Source organism: Micromesistius poutassou (genome assembly GCF_964030765.1).
Source record: "Micromesistius poutassou genome assembly, chromosome: 8".
NCBI classification, from domain to species: Eukaryota; Metazoa; Chordata; class Actinopteri; order Gadiformes; family Gadidae; genus Micromesistius; species Micromesistius poutassou.
The window spans coordinates 3,065,590-3,090,565 of NC_140278.1; the positions used below are offsets into that span (position 1 = coordinate 3,065,590).

The 24,976-nt window shown below is 43.3% G+C and overlaps 1 protein-coding gene and 13 non-coding genes across 14 annotated transcripts in view; 13 read left to right on the top strand and 1 right to left on the bottom strand.

Annotated features, from left to right (window-relative positions):
- Positions 1 to 239: 239 nt before the first annotated feature.
- LOC311352274 (U5 spliceosomal RNA) lies at positions 240 to 354 on the top strand. Its single transcript, XR_014636854.1, has one exon. It is a non-coding gene; the product is annotated as a U5 spliceosomal RNA (small nuclear RNA).
- Positions 355 to 904: 550 nt separating this feature from the next.
- On the top strand, positions 905 to 1,019 carry LOC311352205 (U5 spliceosomal RNA). The gene has a single exon (XR_014636791.1). It is a non-coding gene; the product is annotated as a U5 spliceosomal RNA (small nuclear RNA).
- A 550-nt stretch (positions 1,020 to 1,569) lies between these two features.
- On the top strand, positions 1,570 to 1,684 carry LOC311352206 (U5 spliceosomal RNA). The gene has a single exon (XR_014636792.1). It is a non-coding gene; the product is annotated as a U5 spliceosomal RNA (small nuclear RNA).
- Positions 1,685 to 2,234: 550 nt separating this feature from the next.
- Positions 2,235 to 2,349, top strand: LOC311352207 (U5 spliceosomal RNA). The gene has a single exon (XR_014636793.1). It is a non-coding gene; the product is annotated as a U5 spliceosomal RNA (small nuclear RNA).
- A 550-nt stretch (positions 2,350 to 2,899) lies between these two features.
- Positions 2,900 to 3,014, top strand: LOC311352208 (U5 spliceosomal RNA). The gene has a single exon (XR_014636794.1). It is a non-coding gene; the product is annotated as a U5 spliceosomal RNA (small nuclear RNA).
- A 549-nt stretch (positions 3,015 to 3,563) lies between these two features.
- LOC311352250 (U5 spliceosomal RNA) lies at positions 3,564 to 3,677 on the top strand. The gene has a single exon (XR_014636832.1). It is a non-coding gene; the product is annotated as a U5 spliceosomal RNA (small nuclear RNA).
- Positions 3,678 to 4,227: 550 nt separating this feature from the next.
- On the top strand, positions 4,228 to 4,341 carry LOC311352251 (U5 spliceosomal RNA). The gene has a single exon (XR_014636833.1). It is a non-coding gene; the product is annotated as a U5 spliceosomal RNA (small nuclear RNA).
- A 551-nt stretch (positions 4,342 to 4,892) lies between these two features.
- On the top strand, positions 4,893 to 5,006 carry LOC311352289 (U5 spliceosomal RNA). Its single transcript, XR_014636867.1, has one exon. It is a non-coding gene; the product is annotated as a U5 spliceosomal RNA (small nuclear RNA).
- Positions 5,007 to 5,556: 550 nt separating this feature from the next.
- On the top strand, positions 5,557 to 5,670 carry LOC311352252 (U5 spliceosomal RNA). The gene has a single exon (XR_014636834.1). It is a non-coding gene; the product is annotated as a U5 spliceosomal RNA (small nuclear RNA).
- Positions 5,671 to 6,221: 551 nt separating this feature from the next.
- On the top strand, positions 6,222 to 6,335 carry LOC311352295 (U5 spliceosomal RNA). The gene has a single exon (XR_014636872.1). It is a non-coding gene; the product is annotated as a U5 spliceosomal RNA (small nuclear RNA).
- A 550-nt stretch (positions 6,336 to 6,885) lies between these two features.
- Positions 6,886 to 7,000, top strand: LOC311352236 (U5 spliceosomal RNA). The gene has a single exon (XR_014636819.1). It is a non-coding gene; the product is annotated as a U5 spliceosomal RNA (small nuclear RNA).
- Positions 7,001 to 7,551: 551 nt separating this feature from the next.
- Positions 7,552 to 7,666, top strand: LOC311352209 (U5 spliceosomal RNA). Its single transcript, XR_014636795.1, has one exon. It is a non-coding gene; the product is annotated as a U5 spliceosomal RNA (small nuclear RNA).
- Positions 7,667 to 8,216: 550 nt separating this feature from the next.
- Positions 8,217 to 8,331, top strand: LOC311352230 (U5 spliceosomal RNA). Its single transcript, XR_014636814.1, has one exon. It is a non-coding gene; the product is annotated as a U5 spliceosomal RNA (small nuclear RNA).
- A 7,652-nt stretch (positions 8,332 to 15,983) lies between these two features.
- Positions 15,984 to 24,976, bottom strand: part of LOC311351441 (collagen alpha-6(VI) chain-like) — a gene marked incomplete at its 5' end in the record, with an annotated part of 30,162 nt that continues 21,169 nt past the window's right edge. Inside the window, 8 exons of the mRNA XM_084471583.1 lie at positions 15,984 to 16,865; positions 18,528 to 18,575; positions 21,072 to 21,214; positions 22,153 to 22,234; positions 22,460 to 23,143; positions 23,400 to 23,496; positions 23,734 to 24,224; positions 24,719 to 24,730. Coding sequence (XP_084327709.1) covers positions 16,690 to 16,865; positions 18,528 to 18,575; positions 21,072 to 21,214; positions 22,153 to 22,234; positions 22,460 to 23,143; positions 23,400 to 23,496; positions 23,734 to 24,224; positions 24,719 to 24,730 — 1,733 coding nt within the window. The 3' untranslated portion in view covers positions 15,984 to 16,689. The remainder of the gene's footprint in view (positions 16,866 to 18,527; positions 18,576 to 21,071; positions 21,215 to 22,152; positions 22,235 to 22,459; positions 23,144 to 23,399; positions 23,497 to 23,733; positions 24,225 to 24,718; positions 24,731 to 24,976) is intronic.

Genomic DNA, 24,976 nt, shown 5'->3' on the forward strand with positions numbered 1-24,976 from the left:
AAACCGGTGACAGGCAACTACCCACAGTGCTTTGCCAAACGGTAAATGTACTCTTTAAATGACATTTCAATTGGCACACTGTGTTATCCAGAATCCACCGTGGCAATCTGTAGCCTTAACTCTAGTGCCTCTGGTTATCACTGCAAAAGTCAAACTATAGGCCACTGTTTGTGTAAAAAACCTCACTTAAGGTATTAGGTGGGACAATGGGTCGACATTTGAACGCGCATCAACGGCAGCAGTCAGGTTTCTCTTCAGATCGTATAAATCTTTCGCCTTTTACTAAAGATTTCCGTGGAGAGGAACAATATGAGTTTCAACTAATTTTTTGCCGCTCTGCCGCAAGGTGGGGCGTTCTTTCCCTGTTTAAGAAAAACGGTCTGCATCGCAGAGGGTGAGCTCGTGTTGCTTGACTGCACAGCACAGTGTGGTTTACGTGGCCACAAAAATGTGCCCAACACTTGTGGCATGAATGAATCGCTCCACTGAAAGTATTGAAATGAGACGAAATACTTTCATCTTTTCTATCCACCAGATGGCAGTCAATATGCACTTTTCACAGTACACCTTTTGCCAGTCACACAAGAAGTATAGACTGTGGACTCGGCCTATCCATACAAAGCTCCTAAGTAATTCCTCTGTACGTTCCATTATGCAAACGCATGAAACCGGTGACAGGCAACTACCCACAGTGCTTTGCCAAACGGTAAATGTACTCTTTAAATGACATTTCAATTGGCACACTGTGTTATCCAGAATCCACCGTGGCAATCTGTAGCCTTAACTCTAGTGCCTCTGGTTATCACTGCAAAAGTCAAACTATAGGCCACTGTTTGTGTAAAAAACCTCACTTAAGGTATTAGGTGGGACAATGGGTCGACATTTGAACGCGCATCAACGGCAGCACTCAGGTTTCTCTTCAGATCGTATAAATCTTTCGCCTTTTACTAAAGATTTCCGTGGAGAGGAACAATATGAGTTTCAACTAATTTTTTGCCGCTCTGCCGCAAGGTGGGGCGTTCTTTCCCTGTTTAAGAAAAACGGTCTGCATCGCAGAGGGTGAGCTCGTGTTGCTTGACTGCACAGCACAGTGTGGTTTACGTGGCCATAAAAATGTGCCCAACACTTGTGGCATGAATGAATCGCTCCACTGAAAGTATTGAAATGAGACGAAATACTTTCATCTTTTCTATCCACCAGATGGCAGTCAATATGCACTTTTCACAGTACACCTTTTGCCAGTCACACAAGAAGTATAGACTGTGGACTCGGCCTATCCATACAAAGCTCCTAAGTAATTCCTCTGTACGTTCCATTATGCAAACGCATGAAACCGGTGACAGGCAACTACCCACAGTGCTTTGCCAAACGGTAAATGTACTCTTTAAATGACATTTCAATTGGCACACTGTGTTATCCAGAATCCACCGTGGCAATCTGTAGCCTTAACTCTAGTGCCTCTGGTTATCACTGCAAAAGTCAAACTATAGGCCACTGTTTGTGTAAAAAACCTCACTTAAGGTATTAGGTGGGACAATGGGTCGACATTTGAACGCGCATCAACGGCAGCACTCAGGTTTCTCTTCAGATCGTATAAATCTTTCGCCTTTTACTAAAGATTTCCGTGGAGAGGAACAATATGAGTTTCAACTAATTTTTTGCCGCTCTGCCGCAAGGTGGGGCGTTCTTTCCCTGTTTAAGAAAAACGGTCTGCATCGCAGAGGGTGAGCTCGTGTTGCTTGACTGCACAGCACAGTGTGGTTTACGTGGCCACAAAAATGTGCCCAACACTTGTGGCATGAATGAATCGCTCCACTGAAAGTATTGAAATGAGACGAAATACTTTCATCTTTTCTATCCACCAGATGGCAGTCAATATGCACTTTTCACAGTACACCTTTTGCCAGTCACACAAGAAGTATAGACTGTGGACTCGGCCTATCCATACAAAGCTCCTAAGTAATTCCTCTGTACGTTCCATTATGCAAACGCATGAAACCGGTGACAGGCAACTACCCACAGTGCTTTGCCAAACGGTAAATGTACTCTTTAAATGACATTTCAATTGGCACACTGTGTTATCCAGAATCCACCGTGGCAATCTGTAGCCTTAACTCTAGTGCCTCTGGTTATCACTGCAAAAGTCAAACTATAGGCCACTGTTTGTGTAAAAAACCTCACTTAAGGTATTAGGTGGGACAATGGGTCGACATTTGAACGCGCATCAACGGTAGCACTCAGGTTTCTCTTCAGATCGTATAAATCTTTCGCCTTTTACTAAAGATTTCCGTGGAGAGGAACAATATGAGTTTCAACTAATTTTTTGCCGCTCTGCCGCAAGGTGGGGCGTTCTTTCCCTGTTTAAGAAAAACGGTCTGCATCGCAGAGGGTGAGCTCGTGTTGCTTGACTGCACAGCACAGTGTGGTTTACGTGGCCACAAAAATGTGCCCAACACTTGTGGCATGAATGAATCGCTCCACTGAAAGTATTGAAATGAGACGAAATACTTTCATCTTTTCTATCCACCAGATGGCAGTCAATATGCACTTTTCACAGTACACCTTTTGCCAGTCACACAAGAAGTATAGACTGTGGACTCGGCCTATCCATACAAAGCTCCTAAGTAATTCCTCTGTACGTTCCATTATGCAAACGCATGAAACCGGTGACAGGCAACTACCCACAGTGCTTTGCCAAACGGTAAATGTACTCTTTAAATGACATTTCAATTGGCACACTGTGTTATCCAGAATCCACCGTGGCAATCTGTAGCCTTAACTCTAGTGCCTCTGGTTATCACTGCAAAAGTCAAACTATAGGCCACTGTTTGTGTAAAAAACCTCACTTAAGGTATTAGGTGGGACAATGGGTCGACATTTGAACGCGCATCAACGGCAGCACTCAGGTTTCTCTTCAGATCGTATAAATCTTTCGCCTTTTACTAAAGATTTCCGTGGAGAGGAACAATATGAGTTTCAACTAATTTTTTGCCGCTCTGCCGCAAGGTGGGGCGTTCTTTCCCTGTTTAAGAAAAACGGTCTGCATCGCAGAGGGTGAGCTCGTGTTGCTTGACTGCACAGCACAGTGTGGTTTACGTGGCCACAAAAATGTGCCCAACACTTGTGGCATGAATGAATCGCTCCACTGAAAGTATTGAAATGAGACAAAATACTTTTATCTTTTCTATCCAGCAGATGGCAGTCAATATGCACTTTTCACAGTACACCTTTTGCCAGTCACACAAGAAGTATAAACTGTGGACTCGGCCTATCCGTACAAAGCTCCTAAGTAATTCCTCTGTACGTTCCATTATGCGAACGCATGAAACCGGTGACAGGCAACTACCCACAGTGCTTTGCCAAACGGTAAATGTACTCTTTAAATGACATTTCAATTGGCACACTGTGTTATCCAGAATCCACCATGGCAATATGTAGCCTTAACTCTAGTGCCTCTGGTTATCACTGCAAAAGTCAAACTATAGGCCACTGTTTGTGTAAAAAACCTCACTTAAGGTATTAGGTGGGACAATGGGTCGACATTTGAACGCGCATCAACGGCAGCACTCAGGTTTCTCTTCAGATCGTATAAATCTTTCGCCTTTTACTAAAGATTTCCGTGGAGAGGAACAATATGAGTTTCAACTAATTTTTTGCCGCTCTGCCGCAAGGTGGGGCTTTCTTTCCCTGTTTAAGAAAAACGGTCTGCATCGCAGAGGGTGAGCTTGTGTTGCTTGACTGCACAGCACAGTGTGGTTTACGTGGCCACAAAAATGTGCCCAACACTTGTGGCATGAATGAATCGCTCCACTGAAAGTATTGAAATGAGACGAAATACTTTTATCTTTTCTATCCACCAGATGGCAGTCAATATGCACTTTTCACAGTACACCTTTTGCCAGTCACACAAGAAGTATAGACTGTGGACTCGGCCTATCCGTACAAAGCTCCTAAGTAATTCCTCTGTACGTTCCATTATGCGAACGCATGAAACCGGTGACAGGCAACTACCCACAGTGCTTTGCCAAACGGTAAATGTACTCTTTAAATGACATTTCAATTGGCACACTGTGTTATCCAGAATCCACCGTGGCAATATGTAGCCTTAACTCTAGTGCCTCTGGTTATCACTGCAAAAGTCAAACTATAGGCCACTGTTTGTGTAAAAAACCTCACTTAAGGTATTAGGTGGGACAATGGGTCGACATTTGAACGCGAATCAACGCAGCACTCAGGTTTCTCTTCAGATCGTATAAATCTTTCGCCTTTTACTAAAGATTTCCGTGGAGAGGAACAATATGAGTTTCAACTAATTTTTTGCCGCTCTGCCGCAAGGTGGGGCTTTCTTTCCCTGTTTAAGAAAAACGGTCTGCATCGCAGAGGGTGAGCTTGTGTTGCTTGACTGCACAGCACAGTGTGGTTTACGTGGCCACAAAAATGTGCCCAACACTTGTGGCATGAATGAATCGCTCCACTGAAAGTATTGAAATGAGACGAAATACTTTTATCTTTTCTATCCACCAGATGGCAGTCAATATGCACTTTTCACAGTACACCTTTTGCCAGTCACACAAGAAGTATAGACTGTGGACTCGGCCTATCCGTACAAAGCTCCTAAGTAATTCCTCTGTACGTTCCATTATGCGAACGCATGAAACCGGTGACAGGCAACTACCCACAGTGCTTTGCCAAACGGTAAATGTACTCTTTAAATGACATTTCAATTGGCACACTGTGTTATCCAGAATCCACCGTGGCAATCTGTAGCCTTAACTCTAGTGCCTCTGGTTATCACTGCAAAAGTCAAACTATAGGCCACTGTTTGTGTAAAAAACCTCACTTAAGGTATTAGGTGGGACAATGGGTCGACATTTGAACGCGCATTAACGGCAGCACTCAGGTTTCTATTCAGATCGTATAAGTCTTTCGCCTTTTACTAAAGATTTCCGTGGAGAGGAACAATATGAGTTTCAACTAATTTTTTGCCGCTCTGCCGCAAGGTGGGGCTTTCTTTCCCTGTTTAAGAAAAACGGTCTGCATCGCAGAGGGTGAGCTTGTGTTGCTTGACTGCACAGCGCAGTGTGGTTTACGTGGCCACAAAAATGTGCCCAACACTTGTGGCATGAATGAATCGCTCCACTGAAAGTATTGAAATGAGACGAAATACTTTTATCTTTTCTATCCACCAGATGGCAGTCAATATGCACTTTTCACAGTACACCTTTTGCCAGTCACACAAGAAGTATAGACTGTGGACTCGGCCTATCCGTACAAAGCTCCTAAGTAATTCCTCTGTACGTTCCATTATGCGAACGCATGAAACCGGTGACAGGCAACTACCCACAGTGCTTTGCCAAACGGTAAATGTACTCTTTAAATGACATTTCAATTGGCACACTGTGTTATCCAGAATCCACCGTGGCAATATGTAGCCTTAACTCTAGTGCCTCTGGTTATCACTGCAAAAGTCAAACTATAGGCCACTGTTTGTGTAAAAAACCTCACTTAAGGTATTAGGTGGGACAATGGGTCGACATTTGAACGCGAATCAACGCAGCACTCAGGTTTCTCTTCAGATCGTATAAATCTTTCGCCTTTTACTAAAGATTTCCGTGGAGAGGAACAATATGAGTTTCAACTAATTTTTTGCCGCTCTGCCGCAAGGTGGGGCTTTCTTTCCCTGTTTAAGAAAAACGGTCTGCATCGCAGAGGGTGAGCTTGTGTTGCTTGACTGCACAGCACAGTGTGGTTTACGTGGCCACAAAAATGTGCCCAACACTTGTGGCATGAATGAATCGCTCCACTGAAAGTATTGAAATGAGACAAAATACTTTTATCTTTTCTATCCAGCAGATGGCAGTCAATATGCACTTTTCACAGTACACCTTTTGCCAGTCACACAAGAAGTATAAACTGTGGACTCGGCCTATCCGTACAAAGCTCCTAAGTAATTCCTCTGTACGTTCCATTATGCGAACGCATGAAACCGGTGACAGGCAACTACCCACAGTGCTTTGCCAAACGGTAAATGTACTCTTTAAATGACATTTCAATTGGCACACTGTGTTATCCAGAATCCACCATGGCAATATGTAGCCTTAACTCTAGTGCCTCTGGTTATCACTGCAAAAGTCAAACTATAGGCCACTGTTTGTGTAAAAAACCTCACTTAAGGTATTAGGTGGGACAATGGGTCGACATTTGAACGCGCATCAACGGCAGCACTCAGGTTTCTCTGCAGATCGTATAAATCTTTCGGCTTTTACTAAAGATTTCCGTGGAGAGGAACAATATGAGTTTCAACTAATTTTTTGCCGCTCTGCCGCAAGGTGGGGCTTTCTTTCCCTGTTTAAGAAAAACGGTCTGCATCGCAGAGGGTGAGCTTGTGTTGCTTGACTGCACAGCACAGTGTGGTTTACGTGGCCACAAAAATGTGCCCAACACTTGTGGCATGAATGAATCGCTCCACTGAAAGTATTGAAATGAGACGAAATACTTTTATCTTTTCTATCCACCAGATGGCAGTCAATATGCACTTTTCACAGTACACCTTTTGCCAGTCACACAAGAAGTATAGACTGTGGACTCGGCCTATCCGTACAAAGCTCCTAAGTAATTCCTCTGTACGTTCCATTATGCAAACGCATGAAACCGGTGACAGGCAACTACCCACAGTGCTTTGCCAAACGGTAAATGTACTCTTTAAATGACATTTCAATTGGCACACTGTGTTATCCAGAATCCACCGTGGCAATATGTAGCCTTAACTCTAGTGCCTCTGGTTATCACTGCAAAAGTCAAACTATAGGCCACTGTTTGTGTAAAAAACCTCACTTAAGGTATTAGGTGGGACAATGGGTCGACATTTGAACGCAAATCAACGTAGCACTCAGGTTTCTCTTCAGATCGTATAAATCTTTCGCCTTTTACTAAAGATTTCCGTGGAGAGGAACAATATGAGTTTCAACTAATTTTTTGCCGCTCTGCTGCAAGGTGGGGCTTTCTTTCCCTGTTTAAGAAAAACGGTCTGCATCGCAGAGGGTGAGCTCGTGTTGCTTGACTGCACAGCACAGTGTGGTTTACGTGGCCACAAAAATGTGCCCAACACTTGTGGCATGAATGAATCGCTCCACTGAAAGTATTGAAATGAGACGAAATACTTTTATCTTTTCTATCCACCAGATGGCAGTCAATATGCACTTTTCACAGTACACCTTTTGCCAGTCACACAAGAAGTATAGACTGTGGACTCGGCCTATCCGTACAAAGCTCCTAAGTAATTCCTCTGTACGTTCCATTATGCGAACGCATGAAACCGGTGACAGGCAACTACCCACAGTGCTTTGCCAAACGGTAAATGTACTCTTTAAATGACATTTCAATTGGCACACTGTGTTATCCAGAATCCACCGTGGCAATCTGTAGCCTTAACTCTAGTGCCTCTGGTTATCACTGCAAAAGTCAAACTATAGGCCACTGTTTGTGTAAAAAACCTCACTTAAGGTATTAGGTGGGACAATGGGTCGACATTTGAATGCACATCAACGGCAGCACTCAGGTTTCTCTTCAGATCGTATAAATCTTTCGCCTTTTACTAAAGATTTCCGTGGAGAGGAACAATATGAGTTTCAACTAATTTTTTGCCGCTCTGCCGCAAGGTGGGGCGTTCTTTCCCTGTTTAAGATAAACGGTCTGCATCGCAGAGGGTGAGCTCGTGTTGCTTGACTGCACAGCACAGTGTGGTTTACGTGGCCACAAAAATGTGCCCAACACTTGTGGCATGAATGAATCGCTCCACTGAAAGTATTGAAATGAGACGAAATACTTTTATCTTTTCTATCCACCAGATGGCAGTCAATATGCACTTTTCACAGTACACCTTTTGCCAGTCACACAAGAAGTATAGACTGTGGACTCGGCCTATCCGTACAAAGCTCCTAAGTAATTCCTCTGTACGTTCCATTATGCGAACGCATGAAACCGGTGACAGGCAACTACCCACAGTGCTTTGCCAAACGGTAAATGTACTCTTTAAATGACATTTCAATTGGCACACTGTGTTATCCAGAATCCACCGTGGCAATCTGTAGCCTTAACTCTAGTGCCTCTGGTTATCACTGCAAAAGTCAAACTATAGGCCACTGTTTGTGTAAAAAACCTCACTTAAGGTATTAGGTGGGACAATGGGTCGACATTTGAACGCGCATCAACGACAGCACTCAGGTTTCTCTTCAGATCGTATAAATCTTTCGCCTTTTACTAAAGATTTCCGTGGAGAGGAACAATATGAGTGTCAACTAATTTTTTGCCGCTCTGCCGCACGGTGGGGCGTTCTTTCCCTGTTTAAGAAAAACGGTCTGCATCGCAGAGGGTGAGCTCGTGTTGCTTGACTGCACAGCACAGTGTGGTTTACGTGGCCACAAAAATGTGCCCAACACTTGTGGCATGAATGAATCGCTCCACTGAAAGTATTGAAATGAGACAAAATACTTTTATCTTTTCTATCCAGCAGATGGCAGTCAATATGCACTTTTCACAGTACACCTTTTGCCAGTCACACAAGAAGTATAAACTGTGGACTCGGCCTATCCGTACAAAGCTCCTAAGTAATTCCTCTGTACGTTCCATTATGCGAACGCATGAAACCGGTGACAGGCAACTACCCACAGTGCTTTGCCAAACGGTAAATGTACTCTTTAAATGACATTTCAATTGGCACACTGTGTTATCCAGAATCCACCATGGCAATATGTAGCCTTAACTCTAGTGCCTCTGGTTATCACTGCAAAAGTCAAACTATAGGCCACTGTTTGTGTAAAAAACCTCACTTAAGGTATTAGGTGGGACAATGGGTCGACATTTGAACGCACATCAACAGCAGCACTCAGGTTTCTCTTCAGATCGTATAAATCTTTTTTTTTGGATCTTTCGATGATTTTGAGCCTCTGGAGGCCATGTAGTTTTGTCAATCAACTTCATTTTACTTGGAAAAAGTCCTAAAGTTGGAACTTATGTCCCCAACAGCCACTTAGTTGGTCCCACTCAAATCAAACATTCCGTCTATGAACTCTGGTCATTTTAGTCAGTGGCCACGCCTATCTCGATGACACGCCCCAATTGAAAATATGTTGACTTTATCTTGTTTAGAATTTGATTCTGAACAACTTATGTATTGGACTCAAGATCATAGGAGTCCATTTTGATGTTGATATAAGCATTTAAGTCTTTACGCGTTTTAAACAACACCCTTTTTAGAAGTCAATGGCTCTTGGGTGCTTTAATCTTTATTGTACAGTTCTTACTTCATGTCAGGTTGAAGACATTGGTCCATAGATGATATATGCTATAGGATTTTTGTCTAAGTCAAAAATCCTGGGATCCTTGGGGAATTTAGTGTTTTTAACAAAATTCAAGATGGTGGTAAATCTTTTCAAAGAAAGGCATAGGTTCTTCAGCCAGATTTGTTCACCATGAGGATATGCATATGTGAACAAAGTTTCATGACTGTAAATTAAAGCGTTTACGAGATATGCTTGTTCAAAGTTTGCATTTTTGGACTGTTGATATATAGCGCCACCTTTGGGCCAATCAGTGTAACATTTGCTCTCTGTTAATCTTGAGTCAGCCTCTACAGCTGTAGTAAGTTTCATAAAAAGTGTGTGAGCAGTTTAGGCTGTGTAAGTCAAACGTGGCAGAATAATAATAATAAAACTAACGATTACAATAGGTTGCCTTCGCACTTTGTGCTTGGCACCCTAATAATATACGCACCACCACAGTTTTCCATTAAAATGGAACTCTAACATGAACACCTTAAGGAAGTCATTGTAGAGTCTCTCTCACATTCTTTTTTGTTTAGGAGTTTACCTCTATATTCCAACAAAAATACTCATAAGATACTTGTGAAATCTTCACCTCTGTCCCCCAAAATACTGGGACAGAGGTGAAGATTTCACAACCTAGTTCATAGAGAAATAATTAAGTGACTATGAGTGAGTATTTAAAGGTTGAACTCTAGTGAACATTCAGAAAATCTAACTTACCTTTTAAGGCAAGCCCCACTTTGTCCCTTCCAGCACCAACATAAAATTGTGCATCTTCCGATGGATTAATACGTCTTCGCCTTTGCATTTGAACAAGCAGGAGTCAAAAGCATGAATTATCAAAGAGGATTGTCAGGATTATTATGTTATTTGTAGGACAGGCATGATGAAAATATATACCTGTGATAACCAGTAATGTAGAAGCACATTTAAATAAACAGGCCACCGACGAAGTTTACAGACTACGCAAAGACACATGAGAGACGTGGTAAAGCAGGACAAGCGAAGAGAAGAAAATACAATTGATAATAATAATGGATACCAATTCCAGAAACATATTATTTGAATCAAAATGAATTAATTTATTGCTGGTTAGTAAGCACACAATATACACAATAAGAAAATTAAATGCTGACTTCACATAGACCTCTGAAGACCCCTTTTGAACTACACACTTTTTCCATCTAGTTTCGACTGTATTTTTGGATTGTCGGTGCCGTTAAAGAAGTAAATGATTATTAATGCTACTTTAACGGCACCAAAAATCCAAAAACCCAGTTGAAACTAGATGAAAACGGTTGTAGTTGAAAATGTGACACAGCTTTTACTTCTCCGCCACCTAGAGTTTGTTATGTACGATCATTCAAAAACCCCATGTTATTTTCCATAGACATTTGACCGAGGGAACCGGAGCCTCGGAGGCGGGACTTATTCTTCAGAGGTCTATTTAAGAAAGACTACTGGGGGCAGTTAATTTCAACATCAACATAAGTTGAGCCTCTTTTTTCCACATAGGCCTATCAATTGGGATTCAAGTGGCCTCAAATATTCCCGTTGGCCAAATCGGACCTAAGTGATTCTCATTGTTGGCGATAACCTGATTGAAATCAATACGAGAAGAACGCATGGATCAAAAGAGTGCTTGTTGTGGTCCAATCTTCGGAAAATTGTAATTCAACGCTAAAGATGCTAGAGGTCAGCAATACCCGCCGTCACTCAATGACGTTGGTTAGGAAAAGTGGAGTCAAATTCATTTTAAACAGTGCAGTCTTTTCCTTTGTTCGAAAGGAAGCACCTTTCCATCTCTCCTTGACCCGAAGACATTTTCCACAAAGGTTAAGGAAAGGAGGCATAAAGGTTAGGAGATTTGACTATTCATAGAGGCCCTAGGCCTATCTGTACAAAGCTCTTAAGTAATTCCTCTGTATGTTCCAATTACGTGAACACATTTACTGGTGACAGATACCCACAGTGCTTTGCAAATCGGTAAAGGTGGGGCTTTCTTTCAATGTTTAAGATTGTTTGTTTCATTGTTTGTCTGCACAGTAAAGTGTATTTTAGTTGGGCATGAATGAAACAATTCACTGAAAGTAATGAAATGAGATTAAATACTAAATACTATATTTTCTATCCACCAGATGGCAGTCAATATGCACTTTTCACAGTACATATTGCTGACACAAGAAGTAAAAACTGTAGACTAGGCCTATCCGTACAAAGCTCTTAAGTAATTCCTCTGTATGTTCCATTATGTGAACACATGAAACAGGTGACAGGTAACTACCAACAGTGCTTTGCGAAACGGTAAATGTACTCTTTAAATTGGAACATTGTGTTATACTGAATCCTTTGTGGCAATCTGTACTCTTAACACTAGTGCCTCTGATTATCACTGCAAAAGTCCAACTATAGGCTACCAAAAATCACTTAAAGGCCATTCCGGTATTTTGAACATTGAGCCCCCTTTCTGGTTTGTCTAGGATGAAATACAGTGGTTGACACTGAAATTTTGACTATTGGTCCTGTCTCGGGTATTTGGCTAATTTAGAATCGCCCCTGCCTGCTTCAGAATGGCTGGCTACGTGCATGCACAAACCTGTCCTTAAAACAACCCTAAACGTTCGTTTTCAGAAATGTGCAACTCACCATGTGGTTAGTGGTGTTCGTTGATGTTCCAAATCAAGTATCGTAGCGAAATACAATTTCTGTCACGTTTTATTGCACATTTATCGCTTTTAGTGAATCCCATTGATTTCTGTTGGAAGACTCATTGCTCGTTGGCCGGAAACGGAAAGGGGGGCATTTTACGTTTGGTTGTAGTCTTTTCGCTCAGTTCTTGCCCTACTGTTGAGACGGAGAACTAAGCAAAAAGACTACAACCAAACGTAAACAGCCCCCCTACGCATGTTCACACTCCAAGGAGATAAAAATATTCAGTGCGTTTACAAAATCGAATTAAGGCCTGTCAATGATATACAACTAAAATGTTGCTTCACATGTAAACAGCTTGTTGCTCCTTCCTCCTGCCAGAACTGTGTGGAGAGTGTGCAGAGAGCAGCTAGAACCCTCCAGGTCCAGTCTCCAGACTGCATCTGGACCGCTGGACCCACTGGTACCCTGACCCGGAGAGGTTCAGCCTGTAGGCCTGAAGATAACAGACCAACGAGACTTGTTCGACTGTGGTAGACAGGGTGCTGCCTCAACAAGGAAAGAACCAGTGAAGGCACGTACACAGCACAGGACTTTAGCGCCTGATCTCTCTTCCCCCTGGGCTACTATGATCCTCACATTGCTGTCCTCGGGCCCAGTTTTTCAAAAGTAATCCAGTGGGATTTCGGATCACGGATTGGATCAAATCTTGGAAAAAAAAATTCAAAGCAAAAGAGGGATTCCGAACTAAGATCAGATCATGTAATCCAATCTTACATTTGATCTGGATCAAACCTGCCCTTTGGGTTTTTCAAAACTTTGAACTCGGTTTGGGATTTATTTGATCCAAAAGAAAAGGATTATCCTGATCCCATCGGAAGGGTGGATTCAGTTGGTTACCCTGAAATTTGGTATTTGGATCACAGTGATCCAATCCAATGTTCCTTTAAAACTGGCATAAAAGATGGATCAGGTGATCCTGGATAGCAAAACATGGGATTTCCAAATCTGTATCAATTTGATCCAGATTACATTTTTTGAAAAACTGTGCCGTATCACAAGATTCAAATGATGAATACCCATCCATTGCTTTAAAAAAACACTGGTTTGGTTTATATTTAACATATTTCTATAATGTGGGCACATGAATAATTGTTATTCTAACTTTGGTTAAAGGCATGGCTTTGTAAGTACCTGTAAAGCTCTACCCTGCAAGGTCAGAGCCCCCAAATTGATAATCTGATATGACCCTCTTTAATATCAAAGAGTCCACGGTCTCTAGTTATTCAAAGTGTCCTTGACCCCCAGGTCACCTACTTCTTTATTGATGTATTCATTCACGCTTCAAAAACTCATTCATATATGGTATTAATTTGTTCATTATTTTGTTAAACAAAATGTGTATATAAAAATTAACCTTTGTAACACATTTTTTGTAGGAAACTAAGCTAACATAAACTGCCGGGTTACCCGACAAAAACACATGGGCCAAGTCTGTCCCAAAGAGCAAGAATAAATGTTCTCTGGGGCACTCGGATATCTAAGAAGAAAAGTGGCATCAGTTCCATACAATTTAACATAACAGCTCTGTAGACTACACAACGCAAAGACATTGATTCAAACAACATGCAAGCTGCGTGGTTTCAGTGGTAGCAGCATCCATATGAATCATTGTGGCAGTGACACAATCATTAACAAACAAACTAAACATCATATACATTCACCAAATGAGAAACTATGAAAATAAAATGCCCATTTCTCCCTAGAAAAGTTGAAACTATCTTAAAATGTTGAATTTATTTAACAAAACTAATGTCATCCATTTTGTTTTGGCAGACAGAAACATACCAAACAATACCACACTAAAATAACATTAAAAAAATACATAAACAATTAATTTTTCTCTAATATACTGCCCCACCTCACGGCATGAAACCGCCCTCCCGACCAGGCCCTGACAGTGTCCCACCACATCATACCACACAGCAGAACATCCCCAGCACAGCAGGTGGTCTCAAACACAACCCAGATGTTATACTAAGGACATAATTTACAATCATCCGGCTCACTGTCAAACTGAATGAATTACTTTGTTTTGAACAAAGACAAACAACTGTGGCTCATTAGAACAGTCAAGTAAACTGTAGAAGACTGTAGTCTGAAACGTTAGAAAAGATGGACTCCTCTTGCTTGATGCTTACATACTGAATTTTCCCTCCAGCTTCCACACCCCAGTACTTCCACCAACCTTTAGAGGGAAGCAGGCTCTAGTGTAGAATTGTTCTATAAGACAGGGTCAACGCGAGTGTATGTGTCTATCTAACTATGTGTGTCTGTCTTTGTTTGTGCATGCCTACCCGGCTATCTGTCTATATCTGTAGCGCCCCCATGCCCTTGCTACGGGCATGACAATCTAAAGGCTCATTTATGCTCGCCGTACGGACGTAATTGTACGCGTCCGTTTCTAACGTTGTTACCGTCACTGCTCACATACTTCCATGCGTCCTTTACGTTGGCATAGATGTTAACCAATACATCCACTAGGGGGCAGCGCAGAGTCAAAAGTTTATGACAACAAACCATAGACTGTAAAAAGAAAACAACAAACATGGCGACTATGGAGGAGGTCTTGATTATGTACATAATAAATAAAAGAAGAAAACGGGCTCGTTGTAAGAGGCGGTGGTCGGTAAGGCCGTTAAATTCATCGCGGCTGGAGGACGGAGAATTCTTCTTCTGTCTCACACTGGCTCTAGGCTCCGTATCGGGTAGTGACGGCAACAGCGCCCCCACGGCTTCCGGTGGTACTGCTCCGTTTGGTGCGTATCCGTAAGCTTTGTGGAAACGGTCGAAAAACGGACGAAATGAACGCAGAGTACGGACGAAAGGCTCCGTCCGTATCCGTATGCGTATTTAACGTTGAGCATAAATGAGCCTTAACGCTCCTGTGTGTGTGTGTGTGTGTGTGTGTGTGTGTGTGTGTGTGTGTGTGTGTGTGTGTGTGTGTGTGTGTGTGTGTGTGTGTGTGTGTGTGTGACTGTACCAGCCGACCTCAACACCTTCAGGGCAGAGCTGCAGCAGTTGTTGAGCTCAGAGAGGGACAACATGACTAATACAACTAATATGACAAATACACAGAGTGTGTGTGTGTGTGTGTGTGTGAGAGAGGGATTTTGAGAACTTTCACTTTTTTTGGAGTTTGGATAAGTCACACGAGTTCTCCTTGACCAGCTATGTTTAAATGTAATTTAAATTTTTGATGAGATTGTTTTAGGCTATGTGCCACATAATCCTAGAAGCAAATCATCGTCTAGGCTTAAGCATTATTTACTTAGAGCATGAGCAAAAATAACTGCAATCAACATGGCTGTCATTGTTTTCATTGGAGGGGTGGGATTTTTTCTGTTGGATACTTTCAAAGGCTAGCTTACTCTGGCTGGTTTCTCCAAATTTTTTTCTAGAAAGTCTATATATATATTGTATTTCTTGCCTTACTGTGTGACTATCACTATCACACTCCTGTGTGTGATAAAGTAAACTAGATAAATATAAAGGCCTTTATTTTCTGCAAAGAATGAATGCAGCCAAGGTTGAATTATATTTAATGTGTCATGACTTGGAAACCATAAACCCTTTCTAATCAGGGAAATCCTTAATTTTTTCCCTAAATCCTTCATAATTTGTCAGATTTCTTAACTGAATAGTGAACCGCACATTTATCTATTCAGTAGGCAGCAGGGAAATTAGCAAGTGGACAATCTAGAATATATCTTGTATGCATGCCTGGCTGCTGGGACGAAAGTTTACTCTGAGGTGTACCTCACCCTGCTCCCAGTTCTCCTCTATCCAGCTCTACATTGTTAAGATTTCCAAATCCATGCTCTTCTCAGAAGCACCACACCTGCCACAAACGCAAACAAACACACCACGCCAACACTAACATTCTTTTTATTAACAAGAAGCACCAGTGGTTGGTAGAATAAACCATGGGACATCAGGGTGATCCCTCATTTCCAAACAGCGAGAGCCTGAATGGGACGACAAACAGACCAAGCCCTTGTTGGATCTCAGTGCTGCTCGTCGTCCAGAATTCAGACCCTTTTATGGAGGCTTCCCGGGAAGCTCTGGGCGTATCCAGCCCCTCCAGTGATCTGTTTATATCCACAGAGGAACAGATCAAATCGAAGCAGAAGCTGAGCGAACCTGAGATGATGTCCCTCATCTCCATAGACTGTTCTAACGTGAAACCCATCACCCTCCCAACCGCCTCCTTCTCCTGCTCTTGGTTAAGAGTACTCCAGAGAAGGGTTGGAGTCCTAAGTGTTAAGTGTCTAGTTAGGTTATGGGTACATTCTGGGTGTTCCTGAGCTGCACCTGAGGAGCAGTCCCCACTGCTCCTTGGCACCCTCTCTCTAGAAGGAATTAAGGTGTGGTGTTTAAATACAGCTGGCCCACAGTTTGTTCACAAGTCATAAGTGGTTTCAACTTCTGACCAAAAACAATACGAAATATCAGTGTTGAATTGGCTTTCGACCCCACTACAATTGTCTGAGCTAGATGATTGACAGTCAGTTTCAAGGCATTTTGATTTCATTGTAGTACATCATAAATTTGAACGCATTTTGGCTGGACGGTAGCAGGCCCCGCCTCCTCATGACCAGGGGAGGGTTGAGATGCCGTGGTTTGGCGGTCTGGTGGTTCTGAGGTGAGCGCGGTTCTACCGGCTCTTGGTCAGACAGAGGTTCTCACAGTCCTCCTGCGTCTTGAAGCGATTGCTGTTCCCGCCGCAGCCGCCGTACCAGAAGCGAGTACACTCGCTCTGCTCGGAGTCAAAGGACCAACTCATTGTGTAGTTCTGACACGGACCCACTTCCTGGCCCAGGAAACAGTCATCTAGAGTGCAGAGCCAGAGAGAGAGAGAGAGAGAAAGTCAGACAGACAGCAAGAGAGAGAGAGAAAGTCAGACAGACAGAGAGAGACAGACAGAGAGATAGGAGGGAGAGTAAGAGGGAGGGGGTGGGAGATTCCAGGAGTGTAGGGAGTGAGAGGTGCAGAAAGGGGAGGTTTACAATGTAGAATACAAGAAGGTACAAGAAGGAGTTCAAGAAGGTAAACAAACAGGGCATCAATCAGGAACGCAAAAAACAAAATATATTACTGCATCTAAGATCACGTTTGGGGATGAATCAGTGTAAGGTGTGGTCAGGTTGCAACCTGATCCCCAATGAGATTGTGATTTACAGGAAGCTGTGCGTCGACTTCATAACGCCGAGACAAATCATATGCCCTGCATTGTGCAGTACTGATTGTCTTTATTTTATTGTTTTACAGCTGCTGGAAGCAAGACAGAGTGTTTTAGCTGAGGATGAGGGAGACCTTTGGGAGAGCGCCACCATAAATATGATGTCGGAAGAGGAAGATGGCATCGTTGGCGGGGTGTTGGGATGGATAGTACAGACTCCGTCCTACCGCAGCAAGGAGCTCACCGAGCTCTGTGCAAAATCGCAGTTTTTTTACCTCACTAATTACAATGTCTACTGGCTATGTTAGCCCTCATGCAATGCCTCTCCCTCCCTCCAACAGCCTGGACTAAATTCACTTTAAACTCTAGTATTGCTTGTTATTGACTGTTATTATTATTTTTTCTTCCAATGTTTACATTGTGCACTTTATTGGTCATATTTATTTATCTATTGTCGATATCTTCAATCCATCTCTACGCTGCCACAGGCCTCCCCTAATAGGTAAACATAACTACTCTAGTTAGCCCATATTTAATATTTAATATCTAATGCTGGTCTCCTAACTCATACTTGCACTGTCTTGCCTTACCTTTTGCACCTTAACACACACACACTGGTTTACAATACATCTCTGTGCTGCTACCCATTTTTAGTTTTTAGTTTTTAGTATTTAATGCTGGTCTACTGACTTAAAATTGCACTGTCTTGCCTTACTTATTTGCACCTCACCAAATCATACCAGATCTCTCATGTACCACAGGGTTAGTCCCTGCCCTGTCACCCTTATCATACTGCCTCAGCACATTAATGTGGAACTTGTTTGTCTGTTGTCTGTTACTTAGTATCTTTCTCTTAGTTTCTTAATCCTTATTGTCTAGTGTATAGTATTGTTATTCTTATTTGTTGATTGTATTCCAGAAACTTCCTTTCTGCAATCCTGCTTGTTGTATGTTGTATGTGTATGTTATGTATGATGTATCTGTCTCTAAGCTACTTGGACCCTGAATTTCCCCTAGGGATAAAGTTTATATCTTTCTATGAATAAACATGTTCCTGGTGGCTAGCGCGGTTTCGCTGCTATTCATATGCTAATTGGGGCCATTAACTCCTCCGCGAGAGAATCCGTATCCGACGAAATGAGGCAGTCGAAAACGTGAAGTGATGCGACGTGGCAATTGTCGTTTGCTGGCGAAAATTGGTCTGGTTTGCAGTAATTTCCTGACATGCAAGGGGACGGGAATCCCACTTTTCACCCAGTGTTGGTCTTAGGTATAAGGTTGTGTTGTGTTTGGTAGATGAACAAGAGTCTTACCCTTATTGGGAGTCTTGCTTTGACTCGGTCCCAGCAGGGAGAAATCAACTGTCAAACACAACAGAGAAAACAGAAGCATACGAACAGCAAAAATCATTAGTGACCCTTCATCGCTATTAGCTAAACACTATCAAATACTGTTTATGATTCGGAAAAACCGAGCAATAATGCAGCTAGCGGTAAACTCCTACAAGATTTAGATTCCAGGTTCCTGAAATGCAGCAACAGGAAGCCAAAGCAAATCCTTAAGAAGTCTGAATAAATGTTTATCAAGGTTAGGGTGAAGTAACGGAAAATACAGTTCATTATTATTATAAATATCATTATTAGAGTTCGGCCCCTGAGATAAAAGTCATTTTCATCTTGATTAAACAGTTTCTGATTCTACTTTAAACCAGTAGAGTGTTAGAGTCAGAGATTAGCAAACGTTGGCTCATATCAAATCTACATTTCACCAGATCTAATGGGTTGGTTAAAAAAAAGAAAGAAAGAAAGCATTGCAGGCTTGCAGACACATGTACACATAGACAGGGGTGCACATAACTTTTTTGGTGAGTTACTCAGGTAAGTAACAGGAGATGGTGTTTGGTACGCACTCCTCACATAGCCCCACACGTAACATCAGATCTTATGAAACTTACCCAGTTTCACAAAGGATTTCCATTTTCAATACACAACTTCTTAAGCACAGCAGTGTTTTTTGCTCCACCTTTTTTTTAATTTTTTATCAAACTGCAGCAGTTTGACCACGGAGCGTTTGAATATCTTTATATTTGAATATCTATTTGAATATCTCACAAAAGGAACGTTACAATCAGCTGTTTTCCAGTGTGTGCGCGGTGCACAGCACACACAGTGCACATGAGTGCACATTTCAGTGCGCTTATCATTCGTATCTTGGCACCACTTTTCGAAAAAAAATAATATTTTCTTCTGCTCCGGCTCCATCTGCCTTTACTTTGCAGGTGGCGAATGCCAAAGTAGCTGCTCAATGTATTTTGTTTTTTCTATATTTTTCGACCTCCCGTTAGTTACGCAAAAGCGTTCCTGATTATGGGCACGCATGCGTACTTAGGTACCAGTTATGTGCACCCCTGCACATAGACATATATTGCTCTCTCTCTCTAATGAGGGCTTCAGGGGTGGGACTTACTATCAGTGACACATGTCTGGAAACATTCATGTTCCGTGTTAAAGCGGTTAGCATTGCCGCCACAGCCACCATACCAGAATGGCGAGCATGCACCCACGGCTCGGTCATAGAACCAGCGTTGGACAGATTCAGGACACTGGGTACCAGTGTCTGAATCGAGCTGACACAGGGCTGAAAGCAGAACAACAAGCGTTGACCAACAAGAGACATAGAGAAAGAAGATTGACAGACTCAAGCTGTGGCTCAGATTGGATCAGGGTCCTTCGTCTTTGAGTTACGGTCCGTAATTATGGTGTTTTAGTTTAGGGATGGCTAGTTCTGGCTTGTGTTCTGGTCAAAGGTTAGCTGAACTCTGACAGTATTAGAGTCTTTTGCACAATCTCCCTTCATACTTCCCAATCCACTAGACCAGGGGTGTAAAACTGAAACTGTACAGCGGGCCTCAGTCTTGGACAAGGTTGCGGGCCAAAGTCGCGGTGAATTGACGGATTGACGGGTGGGGGGGGGTGGTGTTACAGAGTTGTTTTCTTCCCACTGGGAAGTTGTTGAAATGCGATATGCCGGCGGGCCAGTTCTGATAGACATTAGATATTATCAGCCAAACTCGCTCCAACACAGACAATACACATTCCTGTACACTCAGGAATTTGTGTCCAGAGCCAATGCTCTCTACTACGTTTGGAATGTCGTAGTGTTGATCTTGTCTTGGACTCCAGGAAGACAAGCTCAACATAAAACATCCCTTGAAGGTAGCATTCCTATTGGCTTCCTCATGCGGCCAGTAGTCACAAATGCAGTAACAGTGCACTCTCTAAGCGTGAGACCACACAACTCCAGCACCACTGCTTCCGAATCAAGTGATGTTTTACCTTCCATGCAAAGAAGCAAAGCAAAGTAGCAAAGGAGGCATGCGTTCAGCCATGCATTAATCTGGTAGTTTGATCGTTTTCATGTGTCCTCTACGACATCTTCTTAGAGGGCCTTCATAGACAGACACCATGGAAACGCTTCTGCTGTTCTATTCTTATATGTTCCCACTTCCCAGTGGGAAGAAAACTTTTATTTTAAAAACAACTACCATAGTTGAAATTGTTGCAGCTCCATATCTTCTTAATTGTCTTGATCAAAGATACATTTTAGATTGATAGAAATGCAATACAGTGCATGCTGATTGTCATTGACATTGAGTAAAACAATGATCCAGACAAATATGTTATATATGAATTATAGAATGATTATAATATTAACCACAAAACAGTTGCGACCCTTGCTGAGCTAAGTGTGTCAATACAATCCGAGGTGAACAAATCCATCTTTAGAAAGTAACAAAAGAACCTTAATAAATCTACCTGGCTGACAGGGGGACTTTAGAAATTACATAGCTAGCTTACCGTTAGGCTCGGGTCTCGGAGCCAGGACTCCCCCTATGCTGGACACGGACCCCACAAGGTCCAGCGGGCCCAGCAGTGTTTCAGTCCTTGTTCCGGTCAGCATCTCAAACTGCTCCTGCTCATTGATATTCACTTGCCCCTGGCTACACACACACACACACACACGCACACGCACACACACACTTAAATTACAATCACATTACTATTTAATGTAACTACAACTGAATTACAAAATAGAAAAAAAAAATATTACTCATAAATAGATACCGTATATAAAAAAAATTGTCCTAAAGTCCTGAAAAAAAGAAGTGACAAGACAAGAAAGACCTGCGGAAATGCCAACCAATTGGGAAGTATCTCCAACCCCTGAAGAAGAAGCACCAGTCCTGACCAGACCAGTCATACATAGCTGTCACAAGACATGGACCTAGAAATCCTGTACTCCATGGCCACAAGATGCTCATGGGACGACACTCAGGCTGCATCAAAGTGTTATTTGACAGCCCAGGAAGCTAATAGATTCAAGTTAAGCAAAACATCAGCAATGACTCTCCTATTGGCAAAGAACAGGGGGATATTTGCAAAGGAATTACAGATGGAACATAATGAAGTCTATCTGGGACAAATTACTTGGAAACTACACCTGGATATGAATAATCATCAACAGTCCTAAAGGAAAGTCAAGGGAATTGACTGATTTGAAAAAATCAGAATAATTAACTTGTATTTTTAAGTTGTAAATAAACAATAAAACATTTATAAAAGCACGTTCCAACAATAACTCTATGAGGAAAATGATGGATCCGTCTTCCTTCCTGTTCATACTGAATATTCTGAGTGAGTTCATAACCAGACACCACCGCAGGGATTGACTGTGACTCTTTGATTGATGTCTTTAATGGAGACACGTCTGTGTCTCCATTAAACCTGCCAGCCTGTTGTATAATACAGAGATGAGCAGCCTCGAAAGAAGCCAGCGTCTGACTTGATTTACAACATTTGTCGTTTGATAATTCAGCTGCTGTTGTCTCATAGCTAGCTACATTTGTTATTTCATTGCGAGCTACAGTAGCATGCGTACCCGTCTATGACCTCTTCCTGTTGGTTGTGGACCAGGTCACATGACTTCTTCAGAGCAGAAGGTGGATAGGTGTTCAGCCCCTCTGCAGAAAACACACATACAGCCGTGACCTTTTGAACTGCAGTACACACAAATTTACTGTACTCTGTCTTCATCCCAATATGATTAAATCATTCAATCCAATCTAATATTACCTATATTAATTACAATTAATGTTATTAATATTGCCTCATTCATCCTCCAACATAATATAATGTGATATAATCTAATCTACTATAATCTAGTATATCTAATCTAGATGATTTACCGTTGAGTACGGAGAGGTAGCTCCTGATGAAGCGCTGGGCATAGCCCTGCTCCTCGGCCCTCAGCTGGCCCAGGCAGATGAGGTGCTGCTCCAGAGGGGTGCTGGCCAGCTCTGACACCTGGGCCCGGTTGTAGTGCTCCCCCAGGGCCACCACAAACACGGCCACCCCCTTGCACTTTGCCTCCCTAGCCACCTGGCGAAGCTTGGCCTGGTCCCAGCTGGGGGTCTCGGCCCCCACCACCACCATCATCACCTTGTTCTTCCTGGGGCTGCTGGAATTCAGCAGCACCTCCTTCAGGGTGAACTCCAGGGTGTGGCCCAGGGCCGAGGTGCCCCCCTGCTGGGTCATCTTCTCCACCACGTGGCTCTTCATCTGGCTCTTATCCTGGAAGGTCTGCAGACCAAACTCTAACTTGGCGGTCTGCTGACCCGAACCAGGAGCCTGGGAGTGGAGTGAGCCGCTCTGCTGGACCAGGGCCACCCGGGCCTGGCCGTCGGCCCGGCGGGGCTGGGGGCTGACGGCCACCTGCTCCACCACGGAGCCAAGCAGCTCCTGGAGACCCGAGTAATGGTCAGCCTGGACCTGCCTGGAGCCGTCCACCACCAGGGCCAGGTCCACATCCAGGACCTGGGGCACGGGGATCTCCTGAATACTGACGCAGTCGGACAGAGGCCTGCAGGGGTCTGAGGTGGGGGCGTGATTTGTTATTTTATTTGATTAGAATTTATTTTCATATTCCCTTTTGATCTGTAATCAGACCCTTATGAATTGTTTGATCTGAATCCTTTCAGCAAAATGATCAGTTGATTAAACAAAAGTGCAAAAATTGTGCGTCCTGAAGGTTAGAAGACCATACAGTACTAAACTTATCTTATCTTGAACGTAAAAGATAAACCTTTACATTTTTGTCTTGCCGTAGTTCTGACCTCTGCTGCTTACCGTAGCAGATGACGCAGCTCTTGATCATCTGCAGATCGCTGGCGAGGTTCGGTGAGCGGCCAAGCAACAGGAAGATAGAGTTGCCCGTGTCGTCAGCCTGCAAAGAAACACAGGGGTCATGACTCTAACCCTAGTTTTAACGTCAATTTTTATTTGTAATTTCAAAAACTGTCGAGAGTTTTTCGAGAGAGAGTTTACATTCAAAGACAGGAGCAGGATGGTCTAGTGCAGTGTTTCCAAACCTGCGGGTCAGGACCCCATTTGGGGTCTGAAATGCATACGGGGTCTTTGGAGACAGCAGGCCCTCACCCTATCCTAGGAGAGGGAGTTTTACCTGGAAGGCCTGCTGGATTTTGGTGCTCTGTCGGAGCGCCACTACTGCCGGCATGATGTTGAGGGCGCGGTACTCCATCATGGCGGTAACGATGTCCTCACTGTCCTGCGCCGGCCCTTGGCTGAAGAACACCGCCGCCTTCCTCACCCTCACGCCCTGCCGCACGCGCTTGAACACGTTGTTGCCCACGTAGCGCATGGCGGCGCCCAGATGCCGTCGGTTGGCCGTGCGCTCCAGGGCGATGTTCTGCACCGCCTCGATCAGCTGCCTCTTGCGCTGGTAGTCGTGGAAACGGATGAGTTGCTTGGTGTGGGCGCTGTAGCCCACCACGGCCACGCGCGCCCCCGTGGGGCAGTTGCTCTCAGAGATGGAGACGTCCTCCAGCAGCGCCAGCAGGGACGAGCGCATCCTCTCGAAGGCGGCGGGCGTGACGTCCTCCGACATGTCCAGGCCGAACACCAGCTCCGTGGGGTAGGCCGGGCACGCAAAGCCTGAGGGGAGCAGAGACGGAGGAGTGAGGAGCAGAACCAAGAGCCACCAAGTATAGTCATGTTTACCCAACCCCTATCCTGTGTTTACATTTCACTTCCACTGCTCATTTTATGTATCTATTTATATTTATACAAATGAAACATTGAGATCTCTGCATACTTTTTGCTAATCTATTATTTTGCTGTTCTACAATTTGACGCCTGAATCTCCCGCCTGGGACCAATAAAGTTCATCACAGAGCATCTCAACCAAGAGAGAGTCACTTGTGTCACTTCTCCAGAGACACATTACCTTAAAGGAGGTTAAGATCGAGTTGTGTCGGTCAGGCAGGATCACGCACATCTGTTAAGGACTCACTATGCCTTGGGCCGATCTAGGGGTCAGATTCCTAACATTCTCCTGTGACTATCTGGGAGCAGCTATGAGGGAGCAGCTCCATTGGACAAAGACCTCAGAGTTAAAATCTTCACAAACAGACGACATGGACTCTTACCTTGGGAGCAGGCTGTAGGGAAACAATAGAAAGAGTTTAGTTAAGAATGATGGATGTCACAAAGAGCCAGACATACAACTTGTTGACCGCTGAACCTCTGAAGCTATACTCTTCTCTGTTTATGGTATGCTTTGATGGTTCTCAGTCTCACCTGAAAGTCTCTTTTAGATAAAAGTCTAATAGACTGTGAAGAAATACTGAAGAACAATGAACAATCTGAAGCCCATTATTTTGGATTTTCTTCATATAGCAGCCATA